This window comes from Uranotaenia lowii, chromosome 2, assembly GCF_029784155.1.
Source record: "Uranotaenia lowii strain MFRU-FL chromosome 2, ASM2978415v1, whole genome shotgun sequence".
In the NCBI taxonomy this organism is placed as follows: Eukaryota; Metazoa; Arthropoda; class Insecta; order Diptera; family Culicidae; genus Uranotaenia; species Uranotaenia lowii.
In genome coordinates this window covers 17,436,195-17,448,657 of record NC_073692.1, presented here as the reverse complement: position 1 = coordinate 17,448,657, position 12,463 = coordinate 17,436,195, and the positions used below count along the sequence as shown (strand labels likewise).

Genomic DNA, 12,463 nt, shown 5'->3' with positions numbered 1-12,463 from the left:
CGGTTGAGAATCTGTTATTAAAATGAGACTCAAAGGCCAAGTCTACAATTTATCTAATGATTGAATTTGTGCACCTCTGTAACCTTTCTTTCTAACCTCAAACTGAGCAAAATTACACTCCCATCGTCCCTTGACTAACCTCACATTTGTCAGGCTCTTTCATGTGAAAACGGTCACTACTAGAATCAACAACATTCGATACAACGCACGACAAAACCTAGAGCTCGTAAAAGCATGGCTCATGAATAACTAATCAGCACTTTCCATCCCACTGTTTACCATATTATGCCATTTAGTTGATGAATTTAGCTGTCAATCGAGATTTTTTTTCTCTCTGGTTTTAGTTGGTTCCACTGGAGGGAATGGGTACACTGGTTGGTGTGATTATCATGAAATAATTAAAAAAAATAAACACTAGTTTACAGAACTCAAAAAAGATTACCTTCATAGACTTATTATGATTTAAAAAGACGCTGAATCCAAGAATGAAATTTTAAAGAAAATCTAAGTAGAAAATTTTTCGGAAGACTCGAATGAGCAGTAACTAAAAAAGTCTCTAGTAAAAGTAAAAAAAAAAACAGTCACACAATATATCATAATTTTAGGGATTAGGAATATGGAGGGAAATAATCGACTAGGTCGCGTTCGCAATTATTGGCTACACATCTTCCCTTTATACAAAAATGCAAAAAACAGAAACAAAAAGGTTTCGATTTCTTTTCTCAGAAAAATGCGTAAAATCGATAGTGCCAAATGTAAAAACATCAAGCTGTGGAAATCTATCAACAGCTGATATTTTTTTTTCGCTTCGATACAATTTGTTTACATCGGGAAGCACGACCTGCACGCTCTTTTTTTAAACTCAAAATTAAGTAGTTTTGGTTCAAAACAGCACTTCAGTGGCAGCACTCAACTTTGAGTTCCACTGGGCAATCGCAAAACTAAGTTCTGATAGGCATACTCAATACTAAGTTCGGCAGCCGAACTCGAATTTATCCCTTTTTTCGAGGGTATTTAGCTTATTTTCAGGGAATTAAAGGATGATTAAAATTTGTTGTAACCGGATGTTGCTGTTCCGGTGCATAGCATTGCAATAACAGAGCGGTGGAAAGTTTTGACACTCCCGGTCAAAGAAAACTTCCGGATGTTACTTCCTACGGGAAGTAAACAACATCCGGAAGTTTCCGGACATTCCAAGCCGCTCACCGTATGATGACAATGAAGGACAGAATTTTACGCTGACACGGTGAACATGCATTCCTTCATAGTCTTCCGGTAATTGTTCCGGAAGGACAAAATTTTGCGATGTGTTCGTTGGTTGCTGTTCCGGTTCGAACTGAACTCGCTAAGTGCTTTCAATCCAACAAAGAGAGTTCAATTTTTAGTTCATGTGGTTGAACTCAGCTTTGCTTCCTCGCCGAAGGAAAAAAAAGGGATCTATTTTGAGTTCGCAGTTCGAACTCCGTTTTGATCCATCGCAAGGAGGAAAAAAGGGTACTTAACTTTAAGTTCATAGAATCGAACTATGTTTTGAACCTCGGTCGTACTTAATTTTGAGTTAAAATAAAAGAGCGTGTGTGAAAATTCACGATAGTATTGGTGAGGGCACAAGCAACACTGAATATTTTCAGAGGTTGCCACCGTCCGCGCAGCTCACTTCCGGTGCAAAACTGAGCGCATAAACGAACACAAAACGGCCAAAAGTGCACTAGTGCCTACTGGTTGTGCATCGGTGCAAAACTAAACGAAAACAAATATAATATAACAATGACCGCTCTCGGCACGAAAGCTAAGCCATGTATGTGTGAGTGGAGCAGCGCATAAACGAACACAAAACGGCCAAAAGTGCACTACTGGTTGTGCATCGGTGCAAAACTAAACGAAAACAAATATAATATAACAATGACCGCTCTCGGCACGAAAGCTAAGCCATGTATGTGTGAGTGGAGCAGCTTGGTCGTAGATCTACGGATTTTGATCACTTCTAAGGATCGATGCCTAAAATCTACGATTTTCATACATTTTCAACGGATTCCAACAGATTATGGAGAATTGTTGGGGGATTCTACGGATAAAAGAAAACTCTACCTGACGACAAAAAAAAATGGTCGTCAAGTTTCATTTCACCAAAGTCAGTATATTCTTAGTTTTCAGTCAAAAATACGGATTTGAGCGGTTGGCAATCTGGCAACGCTGGCGTCGAGTAAGGAAGACACACTGAACCAAATCGGGCGATTAAATATATAGGGTGTTTCTTTTAACTTATATTGTTTGAGGTTAAATTCATTTTACAGTAAAAAATGATACAATCTATCAAAAAGCTCACTACATTTCATTGAATGATAAATGATTTTTATACAAAATTCAAATTGATTAAAATCAATAAATTATCTTTTGTTTGTTAAAAAAAAACCTATAGATTCTATAAGCAGGCTTTGAATATGAAATGCATTGAACAGAAATGCGCTTGTTAATTCCATCAATTTCCATCAATGATAAATTTTAATAGAATTTTCAATAAAATAAATCTCTCCACTTGTTTTGGTGTACAGTTAAGATATTTTCATCTTTCAAAATGGCGGAAGAGGAACAGCGTTTGTTGGACGACCTTTGTTGTGCTGGATTAGGCAGGGATTTTATTCAAACATTGAGTGGTAAGTATATCTTAATTGTTCATTCAAACACAGTGTTTTCGAATACATTTTTATTTCGCAGATTGTGGAATCGGTTTGAAAGAACTGTGTTCTTTAACATTGGCGCAGCTGACGGGTGCTCTGCAACGAATCTCGTTGGGGCCAGGACAACGGTGGGACTACAAAGTCATATACTCTTCGATTTTGGATTGGCAGAAAAGAAACGTAAGTAACACAATGATCAGAAAGTTGGATTGTTTATTAGATAGTTTACACTAATTTTGCAATATTTGTATTGAAGAAATATCATAACCTGGAAATTGACATTTGAGAAAACATTTGTTCGTCAAATCACAACAATAGGAGAGATAAGTGCATAATGGTCACCTTTAGAAGGACGCTAATCAAATAATAGAAAACGGCTATAATTTGTGAGTTACTACATCGTTTCGTGTTCTGACACTAAAAAAGTAATTTCTGGGGGGCTTGAACTTGAAAAAGTAGATTAAAACGTTTAAAAATGCATTTCAAAAATTATTTGCCAAAAGCTGAAGATCATTTAATTTCATGACACAGAACACGATTATCTGATGTAAATTAAAAAAGTTGAACCCTTAACAACAGGATTTTGCAATGTAAATTTACACGTCTTCAATAATATTAATCCTAACAGCACTGACTTTTGAATGCAATAATATTACATTATAACGTGTAGCACGATTTTGTAATGTAAATTCAAAATATTGAATTTTTACAACAACGAAAATGAAATTTCCTAAAATTACACCATACGGAATGTTATAATAAATCATAAAATTAATTTATATGTAAATTATACTGAAACGTAAAATGATTTTGGTTTTATATTCCGTCATATCAATTCTGGTCATTAATCACATCGACCATCCTTTAAAAAAGTTACTTAAAGATCGAGTTTTTTCAGTTTTAATCAATCGGTGATCGAAGCATTTAAATTGTGATTTTAGCATCCGTAATTTGCACCGTTTACACCGTGCTTTGTTACACCGAGAGAAGAAGCGGATGTAAACAGAACGGTAGAAAATCGAACCAGCAACAAAACCGGCGCGATTATTACTCGCCGCCCGGATACTTTTGCGGGGCCGCAGTGGATTTCCCAGTTGTTTCTGTTGATACGAGTAAGTTTGGTAAAATGTACCTACATTTATATGATATTTTAATATAATTTGTTTTATACTACAGGAATAAATCGACCCACACCAATTTTGGGAGGTATCAATGTCCAGCAGCGTTTGTGTCTCCAAGTAATAAATCTGTAAATCGCTCTTATTTTGAATCCGAGCTGTGCATGAAACGTTTAAGTTTGAGCAGATCCGAAAGATTGCTCGACTTTCTGGGGGATCTTAATTTTTTTTGCTGTCAGGAAAACTAAAACCTGGTGGATTGCTGGTATTCAGGTGAGTTTCTTTTTTTTTGCTAATGACATTTTTCAATAGTGAACGTCGAACATTTCTTTCAGCTAAGTTTTCCCAAACGATGCGATGGACAAATATTTATCAGCGATCGCTGTGCGGCGGGCCGAATGGAGACGCTCTTTAGGAAGGTCAAGTTCACCGAGAAATCTATCGCCACTTTCGCCTTGTTAAACAGATACTTTTCGTAAGTAGTTTCGAAATTTATTAAGTTAGGATAAAATGAACGATTAAACTTTGCAATTATCGTCGAAGTTTAAGTAGACATATTAGGTATTAATAATGTTAAAAAGAATCTAACCGAAACAAGACCCTAACTATGATTTATATCGATGGGCTGACGTTGAATCAATAAAAAACAATTACCATTACAACAAGAAAAACTAACTAAAATTAGATTTTAGGAAATCCACTGACGTTCCTCCAACAGCTTCAGCATTAGAAAATAGAACAGTTATTATATGTTAGACAATTTGCTAGATTGCCCTGATGAATAAAAAAAATTTTTTTTAATATATATAGATCTTTTCATTCATACACCCAACGAAATGAGTCTTTAAAATTACATCTCATATGATGTAAGGGAAAGAAGCATTACATATGACGGACTTTTAGTACTTGAAAAATTACTCATCTTAAAAATTTACACGGCCGGAAATTTTAAAGGCGATTACTCGCACTAAAAATTCCGTCACATATGATGCTTCTTTTTATCTACATCATATGTGATGTAATTTTACAGATTTTTGTGGTAGTGTGTAGATCTAAATGATTTAACGATCATAAGAGATTATTTTCCGGAGCTCAAAAATTATAATATTTTCGTCACTTGAGAATTTTGGTTGGTTTTTTCAGTAACATTTTTGATGATAAAGAGATTTATTTTTTGCTGAAAAATACTACTATAGGAACAACTAAACATTTCCTCATGAAAATTTGTTTGTGAAAATTTTACTTTCTTCGAATAATGGAGTGCTTAATATGCCCCGGGTGCTCGTTATGACCTTAGGGGCTGTTCACTAATTACGTAAGCACATAGGGGGGGTGGGGGGGTTTCACATTTACTTACGATCTCTTACCAGGGGGGTAGGGGGGGTTTCCAAAAATCTTACGTAAGAAATATTACATTAAAAATTCATCACAGCCATACGAAACCATATAACTCAGGTTTTTTTTACTCACTACCTATTTGTTGATTAATTTTTATATTATGTTATTTAGGCGCTTTAAATAATCAATTTCTTGACAGTTTTTTCAATGATAGACACTACCAACTCTAAATTTTACAAAAGATTTACCAAAAAATCCTCAAACTTTATCGCTTACCGCTGAATGAGTCTGCTTTTAGGTTAGTTGACAACGTGATTGTCTTCAAACATTTTTGCCCCAATTCTAGTAGTATAGAATGATATACTTTTTAAAAGATTTTTACGATTTTCAGGTAAAAAACATAAAAAAATTTATGGTACCTTAAACTAACCTAATCTCTCTTTTTGAAATCGGAATTTAGATTTTATATTGTTTATTCGATTTTGGAAATTTATTGAAAATTATTGTTACCCCAAACATGTTTTGAATAATGTTTTCTATAATCGTTTATGACATTTCATCTATTGTTTTGTATAGATTGTGCTTTTCAAATACAGTTGTTTTAATTTTACTTAAAAAGTGCTTTGCTTTGAAGCATGTATGTTACGTTTTTAATATTTTCAAGCTATTTTTGAAAAAAACGGGTCAATTTCTCAAAAAATAAAAAACGTAAGATCTTACTAGGGGGGGAGGGGGGGTTTTGAAAAATCTTACTTTGTCTTACCAGGGGGGGAGGGAGGGTTGAAAATTTCCAAAATCGTGCTTACGTAATTAGTGAACGGCCCCTTATCACCTCCACTTCTGGTTCCAACTTCAAATGAAAATCTTCGAGAATTAGTTCGTTTGATTTCAAATTAAGGTGCTTTGAATTATAAAACTTAAAATTTTGTATATGATTAGACCAGATTCATTTTTTTTCGGAAGTTGAAAACCTCTCCAAGCCTTCGGTTGACTACTTCCTTTCCCCTGGGCCAGTGATTTGATATAGTGAATATGTGAACAATAATTTGACGATGTTGAATTGAACAAAAAAATCCCAGAACTAGGAATTAGAATTTTGTGTCCATTCATTTTCATTTAAAAAGGTTTTATTTATTTTATCTTTCATAGGAAAACGCTATTTATGACTTGATTAATGTTCAATACGAACTAACGGAGTCATCGCAGAGAGGAAATATTGTTGAGTTGATCGATCAACCGGGGACTAAAGATGAAGTGACGTTTGATTATGTCTACAGCGTTCAAACAGCGGATACAAAAGTGGAGCTAGAATCAGAAAGTTTTGAATCCAATATAAGTGTTGCTCCTTCAAATTCTCACTATCCTGATGAAGCAGGTCCAAGTAGGTCGAGTCATGAATCTCCTGAGGTAATGCTTATTCTAATGTGGCTAAAATTTAAATATGTCTAGGATTCTTGAATGAACCGTTCTAACTCCCGGGCAATCATTTAGAGATTGAGCCCGCAGAATCCTAAATATAATGGAATTTTTTTATCACCATACCACCCTACTGCACATTCTCAGTAACCGTATCGTTTTTTCCCCTTAGATCAGGCCAAAGAATTCCGCAGACGGCTCGGAAGTGAATAACACTGAAAGTATTAGCTCCAATATAAGTATTACTCCTTCCAATACTTACTCTCCTGATAAAGCAGGTCCAAGTGGGTCGAATCACGCATCTCATGAGGTAATTCTAATCTTTATTAATCAAAATTAATTTATTTCTCCACGATAGTAAGCTAATTATTATCTATATATATAAAAAGCAATTTCTGTATGTATGTTTGTTTGTTTGTTCGTTTGTTTGTTTGTCCTCTATAGACTCAGCCGTCTTAAGGGCTAGAGAGCTGAAATTTGGCATGGATGCTCATTAGGACCAGGAAGGATGAAAAATGTTTTTAGATTTTCGGATGACCCCTTCTGAAGGGGGTCGTCCATACAAGACAAATATTGTTTTCGCGATAATGACGTCAATTTTTGTCAGATTGTAATGAAAATTTGCACATGAGAGTTTTGAGAGATGGAAAACTGGTTTCGGGTATTGAATTTAGGGTCAGGGGTCGGCAAAGGGGTCGTCCATATTAACTTCTCAATATTTTTGTGATATTAACGTTATTATACATCGGATTGAGATGAAAATTTCGGGTCGGATATTTTTAGGGACGGGCAATCGATTGCCGATATCAAATTTTGTGTAAGGGGCCACCCAAAGGCGTCGTCCATATTAACTGTTGCCTTTTTTTACAATATTGACGTTACTTTACATCAGAATCAGATGAAAATTGATACACGAGAGTTTTGAATGACGTGCAATCGATTTCAGGTATCAAATTCAGCTTAAGGGGCCGGAAAAAGGGGCCGTCCTTATTAACTTTTCAATATTTTCGTGATATTGACGGTATTATACATCGGATTGAGATGAAAATTTGCACATAAGAATTATTAAGGTCGACCAGTTGATTCCAATTATCCAATTTCGGGTCAGGGGTCGGCAAAAAGGATCGTCCATATTAACTATTCCTTTTTTTGCGATATTGAAGTTATTATGCAATTGATTGGATTGAAAATTTGCATCGAGGAGTTTTGAGGGAAGGGAAATCAATTTCAAATATCAAAGTTAGTAAAAGAGGCCACTGAAAGGGGTTAAATTTTTTTGGCAATAATTTTGTTTTTATGCAACGATCGAGTCAATATTTATACACGGGGGTTGGGACAGTCAATTGATTTCTGATTTCTATATTTGTATCAAACGACAAAAAGGGGGTATTTGCAATAGTTACTAGATTTTGTATCGCATTGAGAAAAAAAATCATACATGGGGATTTCACGGCCAATTGATCCTGATGTCAAATTTAGTACCGTATGACAGAAAAAGTAATCGTTCATATTACGTGTTCAACATTTTGGCAATAATTGCTTAACAATACATTCGGAAATGCATCTGGAAAATGCTTAGCAAATGATATTTATTCAAACTGTTCATAACATATTCTAAGTTGAAAACGAAACGGAGTTCGTATGGGATCAGCTAGTTATAAATACTAATATAGTATAGGTATATAAACACTACTTCACTCGTTAGACTGACTCAGAATAATCGATTTCAGTTTATATTGTCCGAGTAACAGCAAAGAACATCAAACATTTTAGATTTCAAAGAACAAATAGTAAAAAATGAATCTATTTCGTCTAAAGTCATAATGTCCAGAAGACCGCCAAGGGCAGGGGTGAGCAAACCAAATGGCCATTTTTAATTTTGGCCATAAGGGCAATTTTGAAGGTCATACGCACTTAAAATAACGTTTGTTAATATTTTGCAGAAATTTTTTCATAAGGGGCCGTTCAAATATTACGTAACGTAATTATCGAGCATTTTCAAACCCCCTCTCCCCCTTACGTAACACATTCATCTTAAAATTTCTAAGCGAAATTCCCAAAGTGTAACAAGCTGCTATACCCCTCCTCCTTAAAGCGTTACGTAATATTTGAATGGTATTTGAAAACGATCTTATATTTCTCTATTTAAATGAATACTATTAATCAGAGACGAACCAGCCAAAGACTGAAAGTCTCTTAAAATAAAGAAAAAAATACTATTAATAAATTTCAGAAAAATATTAACAAATGTTATTTTCAATGCGGCGTACAAGATTTTAAATTCCAAATGGCCCGTTGGTTTAAAAGGTTGCTCCCTTGCCCTTAGCAATCATTTGAAAATTAAGGCCCCAGAATACCAAATACAGTGGAATTTTGGGTTACCCTACTGCACATTCTCTGTAACCTTATCGTTTTTTTTTTCATTAGATCAGGTCAAGGAATTCCGCAGACGGCCCGGAAGTGAGTAACCCTCTGAAAGTCGTTGACCGTTCTGCAGCTTTCTTTTCGCCAGCTGTTCTCCGAGATCTTTTGGAATCTACTGAACTGGGCAGAGACATTGTTCGAAGGGCAAAAGGGGGCGAACTTTCTAAAGGGCGCCAAAGAGAGCTGGCCGGGATTGTTGCCTCTTGGCATTTGAAAAACAGAAATCGAACTCTCAAAGAATATTTGAAAGAATATGCCCTAACTGTTGTATCTGTTTTCCCGAATGAATCACAATCAACATATTTCCTTGAAGCGGCAGGTGACAAAAAATGTTCGACCGGTCTGATTCCAAACAGAATAAATAATGAAAGAGCGAAGCGACGAAAAAGAGAGCTACATGAAACCCAACATGCCAAACGTCTCAAGAACGGTAATCAATGGGATGTAGATGAACCAAAGGTACAACCATCTTTATCCCTTGATTGGTTGAGAAGAAACCAAGCACCTTGGACAACGGTAATAGACAAATGGCAAGAAACATTCAATCACCGGAGAACCTGGCTTTGCAAACCGACTACAATCAATAAATTGAAGGACAACAATTTATGGGCGCTTATTGCTTCGAGATATGGTTATCAACTGGTATGAATTTTAATCTATTTAATAACATTAGATAATCGAAACTTTATTTTGGTATTAGGAATATGATAAGCGTGTTTTCCGGAATATATGTACCGGAATTGTATTTTGATCAATAATCACAATGTTAACATTGAATTCACTACACAACCATTCTTTCCTAAACTCGTTTACTGGACTCACTTCACAACAAAGTTTGGGAAGTAGTGAATTCATTCTAAAAAATTGTCGACATGCAATTTCGGTATTTCTAAAATACGGGAAACATTTCTTTAAAATATGTGCTTTGTATTTTTATTGTCTTGTGAGAACGCTGCTGTTTTCGTATATTTTTCGTTAGTTACCTTTGAAACAAGGCCTGAACAGATTTGAAATCATTCTTTTTTCCTTTAGGGTTGAAACATGACAAGAGGTTGGATAATAAAAAATAATCTCAGCTCACTAAATCGAACACTCGAGTTATTTTTGATCGAAAATTTGAAAAAAATGTCTACTGTGTGAATTTTATAAAAAATATCAATTTTTTCAATAAATAAGCTTTAACTTTATTTATTTTATTTATTATTTTGGGTTTGACAAAAGAATAAATTAGAAGTTTGTTCCGGCCTAATTACTGTATTTTGATACATTTCCTAACTAAATCAAGTTTTCAATATCACAAAAAAGTAAATTAAAACAAAGGACTATTACTTTCTTTGCAGTTTGTTACTTATTATTCAACAAAAATAGAAATATTCTTTTAAATAAAGCCTTCCTTTTAAAATCGTTTCAGATATGTAGTGACTTTGACTTAATTGTGAATCCAACAACTAAAGGGTCCCAAAAACTACAGAAGATTTTGGCCGATTTATACAAGTATATCCAACCGCGCATATCTGAGGAGAGTGCACTTGTGATGCTCGATGCAGCACTGAACGCAGATGCTAGCACAGGTAAGCTCATTTTCCATGGCTTGAAAATTTATTTCTAATCTTGTTCCTTTTCTCCTACAGACACACAATTATGTACTTTACTTATCCTCTTAAATTGCGTTCTGTTGCCGGTAAAAGTTGCTAGAGGTTTTAAACCAACGATTTTGTACGCTCAGGCGGAGACAGTTCTGTTCGCCGAAACAAGACAGCTTGCTGTCGAAAAATATAAAGAACTTTGTTCGCGATTAAAAGATCTTGGATTGCCAGCTGCACCGAAAATAGTCGCACGCGGTCGTGGTCCTACCCAGCTTCAAAATACATTTTATGTAATCTATGAAGAACTGTGCTACGAACTTCCTACACTTCTCCAAGCTGTTGACGTCCTGATGCAACTGAGCCATGTCCTGGGAATAAAACATTCGAAGGTATCGAAGCAGATCTGGTTGTTCCTGGCTAGATACGTTTACAGTATTTGCACACCGGAAAAATACAAATCTATAGAGAAATTAGCAGTACATTTACAAAATGTCCAGGCCACCGGAAATCGAATGCTTTGTTGAAAACTGCACTCAAAGCTTTAATACCTCAAGTGCCTATATAAACCATCTTACTTCATACCATGGTGTTCCAAATAACCATACATGTGTATGTTCTGCTCCTAAATGCGGACAAATATTTAGCAAATACTATTCGTTTAAAAGACATATCGAGAAGCACTTTTTGCCGAACAATGATTCAAACACTCAAACACAAGAGTATCTAAATGCTTTACCTTTAAACGAAATTATGTCTTCAAATGAAAACGAATCACACAATGAAGAAAAACAAATTCACGAATCAGAAAATGAAATAGTACATCTTTTAAACCAAGTAGATTTACATGCAATAAATTTCACTTTGGATTTGCACCGGAGGAGTAATTTTTCTCGGCAAGATGTGCACGAAATTCAAAAGCAAACAAAAGATTATTTAAAAACAATCGTTGCTGATATTAAATCTTTCAATTTAGCGCCATCAAATCGCGAGGACAATTATAAATTTATTCGTTATTTAGAGAAAGTTGATTCTACATTCGATGCCATTGATACTGATTTTAAATTGTTCAATCAGCTCGAAAAATTAGGAATTTTTAAGCCCCCTTGTTTGATAGTTCTTTCTAAAGAGAATGTTACAACGAAAAGTATGTTACCAGCAGAAGTAGATCCAAAAACAAGTTTTTTAGTTTTAATGCCAATTATATTTCAAGTTAAAAGTTTCTTCGAAACAGGTGATATTTTGGCCACTACACTAGATAGAATGAACGAACTTGAGATCTCGAATGATTATTGTAATCTCGTTAACGGGAATGTATGGAAAAACATAAAAAACAAATACAAGGGTGAAATTACTATACCAGTATCTTTGTATTCCGATGAATTTGAAATTAACGACACATTGAGTTCACATAGTAAGAGGCATTCCATATGTGGTTTTTATTATACTTTCCCGATACTACCCAAACAGTACTCTGCTAAACTGAATAATATTTTTATAGCTGGAATAGTTAAAAAGGTAGACATAAACCAGTATGGCATGAATGCCCTTTTGCAAAACATGATTGATTGTTTTACCGTGTTAGAAAACGGAATAGCAATTGAAATAAACGATAAGACAACAATGATCAGATTTAGTTTGTGCATTGTACTTGGCGATAATCTAGGCATACACAACATGCTACTTTTTTCCGGAAGTTTCAGTGCAAATTATTATTGTCGGTTCTGCAAACGTAGTAAAGAGTATTTGAGTATAGATGAGCACGAAATCACACAGGATTTAAGAAATAGAACAAATTTTTTGAACGACATCGAACTAGCCAACCAATCGGAAACCGGTATTAGAGGATTAAGTATTCTGAACAAGTTACCATCGTTTTGTGCTGTTGAAAACTTGAGTGTAGACC

General features: G+C 34.9%; 1 protein-coding gene across 1 annotated transcript; it reads left to right on the top strand.

Annotated features, from left to right (window-relative positions):
* The first annotated feature begins 2,574 nt into the window (after positions 1-2,574).
* Positions 2,575-11,087, top strand: LOC129748779 (uncharacterized). Its single transcript, XM_055743522.1, has 7 exons — positions 2,575-2,654; positions 2,716-2,858; positions 6,284-6,541; positions 6,723-6,860; positions 8,978-9,616; positions 10,386-10,545; positions 10,606-11,087. The coding sequence occupies exons 1-7, from the start codon at positions 2,576-2,578 to the stop codon at positions 11,082-11,084; spliced, it is 1,896 nt and encodes a 631-aa protein (XP_055599497.1). The 5' UTR covers position 2,575; the 3' UTR covers positions 11,085-11,087.
* The last annotated feature ends 1,376 nt before the right edge of the window (positions 11,088-12,463 follow it).